Raw genomic sequence first — 5,150 nt, 5'->3', positions numbered from 1 at the left:
CTGCTCCCTAAATCTCATCAGCTAATAAAAATGAATAACTAAAAGTTAATTGCTTAATTTAAGAGCCCTGAAAGGGTCCTGTCTGTGGGATAGCGCTGAGTCCTGCCCACAGAAACCAGAATTTCTTTGAAGCAGCCTTAAATTAGAGGCTGAAATCAGAGTGCAGGCATGGGGTCTCTTTCCCAGGGCTCCGAGAGCTGCTGGCTCTTTGTAGTTCGGTTGTAGCGGGAGCTAGTTGATAGCTGGTGACACCAAACGAAGCCTAAGGCTTTCACAAGGCATTTTGGGGAGTTTTTGTGGATTTGTGGTGGATGGTGCTCGGATCTGGGCTGTTGCTGCTGTCCACCCAGGCAAGACCGCAAATCTCTCTATTTGTATAGGGCACAGTGCTGGTCTCACAGCTTCGCTTCACCTTTCTCCGTCCTGTTGGTGTTTGTGACCTGTGTTGTGGGACTCCCAGGTCTGGAGAGAAGTCACCAGCCACCTCCATCCTCCTGCGTGACCCCATCACGGCAGCATCTCTGCAAGCAGTAGACTCTGCTGCCTTCACCAGACCAGCTGTTCTGTTGCTCATCTCTGTTCACTGGGGCTTTTCTGGGCTTGCAGGCTCCCAGAAGTCGTTACAGCTTTCCCCATCTCGGCTTTGGTCTCTCTTCTTCCGAGAGGCATCTTCTGCTTGCGCTGCCTGTGCCCTCGCCAGCTGTGTTTGCAGTGAGCTGTCATGTAGCTGTCGTACCCAGGGGCTCAGGACTCTTCGTCTGTGCTGTCACATCTTCCTCTGCTCACACCCTGCCAACAGCAGCGCCGTGGCCACAAGCAGCTGCTGCGTGACACCCATGGGTGCTTTCCCTCCGTGTTGGTGAAGACCCTGTCTTCTCCAGCTGGCACAGCCAGCAGCAGGGCTGGTGAGGGCTGTGGGAGGAGGGCTGGGGGTCCCGAATCCTGTTTTGCTGGAGCTGTGACTCCGCTTTCCTGGGACAACGCAAGAGCATTTGTTGAAGGGAGGCTGTTTTCAGCACATCTTTGCAGAAGGCATCGGGGAGCAAACCTTGGTGCTGCAGGGTGACAAGGTGAGGTCCAAAGAGGTGCCCTGGGTATGGGCAGAGAATCCAGCAAGTTGGAGGCTGGCTGTAGGGCAGCGTTTTCTCTTAATCTTTGCTTTCATTGCATGACCGCCTGACTTCACGACCTCAAAACCTGCAGTGCCAGCTCTGAGCTCCTGGCAGAGCTTCTCTCCGCACTGTCCATGCCACAGAGCCCTGGCTTGAAGGAGAATCTGTGCCCAGCACTATGCAAATACTGACTTGAAAAGTCCTCCAAGAGGGCTGCTACCCAGTAACTAGTCCAGGTAGCTCCAGTGCACCAGGAGAGGGTTGGTGTTGCTGATTTTCAAGGGAGAATTGTAGGTGTTCAGGAACAAGCTTGACGCAATTCCCCCATCTTGGGGAAGAGATACCATCTTTAATGACGTACAAGAACCGCCACTTCTGAAATATTTCCTTAATTGTGCATCTTGCGACCCAGGCAGCAGCATCCATCTCCATCAGGCATCTTTCAGGAGAGCGCGTGGGTACACACATCAGTGGATCTCTGGAGAAGGAAGGTTCTCGGTGGTGGTGTTCTTTGGTGAAGGTTGCTCCTGTGTGTGTTGAAGGCAGGAGCTTTACGGACTGTACCGGAGCCACATTGCTCACGGGGTAGTCGCGCATTATCCATTTCCACACCTTCCATTGTGTTTTTTCCAGCCACTCTAGCAGGAGACAGCAGGTCCCTGCTCCACCCCAGGGACCCAGAGGACACTTGAGGAAAGAGAAGCTGTTTAGCAAAAGCAGGGCAGGCTCTTTCTTCTCTCCTGCCACAATTTGGGCACGGGAGCTCTGTGAGGTGAAGACCTGCTGCGGGAGGGGGACGCCCCAAACCCACAGTGCTATGGCTGGATGCTCTGACCCCTTCCCTCTTTGCTCTGTCCCCAGTAAAGGCGCAGTGCAGGCTGTTCAGGCCCAGAACCAGATCTGCGTCCTTGACATCGACATCCAGGGTGTGAAGAACATCAAGAAGACAGACCTGAACCCCATCTACATCTCCGTGCAGCCTCCGTCCATAGACATCTTGGTGAGCGACCGCCTTCCTTTGCCGTTAAGCAGTTAGAGGTAATCAACGTCTTGCTCTGAAGCAATGGGGGTTCCCGCCTCATTGATTCATCTGTATGTTTTTAAGGGCCGTAGAATAGGTGAGGAGGACATTTCTGAGCACACTGTTACCTCTATCCACCCTAGCTCCCCAGCCTATGGCTCCTAGGGATAAATCTTCCTGTGCCCTGTTTTTTGAGTCCCTCCTGTACAGTTTCCACACCTTGGCATGTTTGCATGCATTAGGTTATAGGCTCCACTGCAGCGTGGCCAGCCTTTAAATGCATTAGTTGTGCTTCGTGCTGGGGAGAGAAGGAGATTTTTCTGCAGAAACTTGTCTCCAGCCATGAAAGGTAAACCGAGGGAGGCTGGTTCTCTGCGGCACTGGAAATCCTATACCTCTCTGGTCTTATGGGGCCCTATATAATAATAATTGCAGCATGCCTCTCGCAGAAGTGAAACGACTGTCATGGTTTGGAGAAGGATACGGACAGATACATGCGACTTGCTGAAGCCATGCAAGGAGTACGTGGCAGTGAAGGCCACAACTCTTGGCTCTCCTCTCTTGCTGTCAGTAGATCAGGCAGTCTGTGTTTCTCGTTGAGTTTGTGGAGGAGGAAGCCAACAGCACCAGATGCCAGAGCCCAGCAGAGAGCTTTCATCTCCCAGCAGTACCTGCAAAAAAAAAAAAAAACACCACTCCAAAAAAACAGGGGGAGGGAAAAAGAGCAAATGGCAGACAGCACCGGCTTGTGGGGTGGGTGGTGGTTTCTGTGTGCAGCATTTGGAACGTGCATTTCTTTAATATGTCTGTCGCTGGGTTTAGGAAAAAAGACTACGTGACCGGAAGACTGAGACAGAAGAAAGTTTACTGAAGCGTTTGACTGCAGCCCGCGTAGATTTGGAACTTAGTAAGTCCAGGGGCCTTCAAGTGATGTGCGCAGGCAGAGGGGACATGCTGGCGATTTAGGAACTGCTTTTTGCATGAACATTTTGGCTTGTGTTCTCCTAGAGGTGCTGGCAGGGCTTGGACGTTAGCTGAGTTTGATCTAAGCACCGTACTGCATCGTTTTCCACCGCAGTTCATTGTGGGCGGTTGGCAGAGAAACGCATTAGCAGTGGCTGAAATAACAATATTAAAATGCCACAGGAACTCGAGTCGTGCATGAGAAATGACACAGGGAAGAAACATGTTCTCTAACTCCTCTGTCCTCGTCTGCTTCCTCAGGTAAAGAGCCTGGCCTGTTCGACTTGGTCATTATTAACGATGATTTAGAAAAAGCCTATTCCGAATTGAAGGAGATACTCCTGGAGGTGAGTTGTTCGGGGCTTTTCTGGCTCGCTCCCCGGGCAGGCATCACCTCTAGGCTGAGCAGGTGAGGGTCTGTCTATAGGCAGCCATAGAAATGTGACCTCATGCCCACACTTGATCTGGTTTGAGCTGCTGAGTGACATAGTTGAGCAAGAGATTGCGTACAGGTGATGATGGATCAGTGGCCTAAGAGTGGGAAACAGATCCAGCACGGTACTCTCTTAGGGGCAAAATAAACATACATCCCTGGACAGTATGGAAGGGGTGTGCTATTTTTGAAGACCCTTTAAGTCAAACCTTGCTTTGTCCCTAAAGGCTCGTGCGTAAACTCTGGGCTTGGTCCTGTGATGCTGTGGAGCTGGTCTGAGGAGATGAGCACTCCTCGTCTCCAGAGCTGTGAAACTATGAGTTGTCCCCAAAGCATGGCAGATGCTCAGTTGTTTTCCTGATCTCCTTGCAGGAAATCAAGAAGACCCAAGAATCCAGGAAGTCCTGAGCTGAGCCTGCTTGGACATTTTAACTTTGCACATCATTCTCGAAGCACGTCGCACCATTTTATTCCGAGAGACATTCCCTTTAGGCTGATCCTCCTCCCAAGTTACTCTAGGATGTTTCTATTAAAAGGAAAGAAAACAAAACCCGGTCGCGCTTGCGTTTCTGTTCACCACGCGCTCGGCGTGTGCTCTCCCAGGCTTGTACCTCAGGCAGGCGCTTTGGAAGCGATTGCACGGCATCTGCTGCCAAAGGGCAGAGCTGTTCTGCGAGGCTGTAGAGGAGCTGTCTGGGCACCTGCGGCCCTGGCACGTGGCTTAGGATCCCACTGCGATATTTGTGGAGGTACATGTTGTGCCAGCTAATCCCACTCAATAAAGTGGAGTGGATTTAGCTTGATGTGACCCCACTTCCACCTGCAGATGGAGAGTCTTCCACCTCTACTGGCACCTGATGTCACGAGTGTTGGCATCCTCTGGGTCCTGCTTCCTTTTGCAGATCTGGCTACAGCTTCTCCAGCTATTTCTGATCGTCTCTGCCTGCTGCCCTGAGCCGCTGCGGTGCTGTGTTGTGTCGCTGCGGCAGAGCGGCACGTCGGCACGGCTCGGCTGTTCTAACCACAGTCCTTGTGAACAGATGGGTTGTTTAACAAGCCGAGAGGAGAAGGGAATGGTTGCAGGACATGATCTATCCGCTGCCTTTTTGTTCTGTGGGAAAAGTACTGTGAGCTTCTCCTCCTCTGCCATCAATCTTGTAATTCACGTGTCCTTTTTGTTCCACTTGAGTTTAGGTACGGTAGATTTTTAGATTCTCTTAGACCTACAAGTTGGGGGAGAGAAGATTTCCTTCCCAAGCTGTGCAGCCTTTTTGGTTGATGTGCTTGAGGGCAGCAATAAATCCCTTTTCCTAGGAGGGATCCGTTTGATCTAGCCATTGTCCCTCGTACTGGTCTCTGGCCTGAGACGGAGAGAGCTTTACCAGACGAGGGACTGGGAAGATGCTTTGCACTTCCCTTCCCCAGCTTTCTTCAGCTTTAACGTGACGCTTTCCTGTAACTTCTGAGCCGTTTGGTCCCTCCAGCAGGTTGATTCCTGAGCCTCCTTGGAGGAGTTTATTCCTCACTGAGCCCCTATTTTCAAAGCACCTCAGCCTTCACCAGAGGTAGGGGTGGGAGAGACAAGCGATGTTGCATCCAGTACCTCCCCGTGGTTAACCTG

General features: G+C 51.7%; 1 protein-coding gene across 1 annotated transcript in view; it reads left to right on the top strand.

The window, feature by feature from the left end:
* GUK1 (guanylate kinase 1) overlaps positions 1–4,073 on the top strand; it is an 8,997-nt gene extending 4,924 nt beyond the window's left edge. The window contains exons 4-7 of the mRNA XM_009698796.1: positions 1,974–2,112; positions 2,956–3,040; positions 3,358–3,443; positions 3,902–4,073. Coding sequence (XP_009697098.1) covers positions 1,974–2,112; positions 2,956–3,040; positions 3,358–3,443; positions 3,902–3,937 — 346 coding nt within the window. The 3' untranslated portion in view covers positions 3,938–4,073. The remainder of the gene's footprint in view (positions 1–1,973; positions 2,113–2,955; positions 3,041–3,357; positions 3,444–3,901) is intronic.
* Positions 4,074–5,150: the final 1,077 nt, after the last annotated feature.

Source organism: Cariama cristata, unplaced genomic scaffold, assembly GCF_000690535.1.
Source record: "Cariama cristata isolate BGI_N322 unplaced genomic scaffold, ASM69053v1 scaffold22444, whole genome shotgun sequence".
Classification (NCBI taxonomy): Eukaryota; Metazoa; Chordata; class Aves; order Cariamiformes; family Cariamidae; genus Cariama; species Cariama cristata.
Note: the sequence above shows the minus strand (reverse complement) of the source record. Positions and strands in the feature narration are given on the sequence as shown.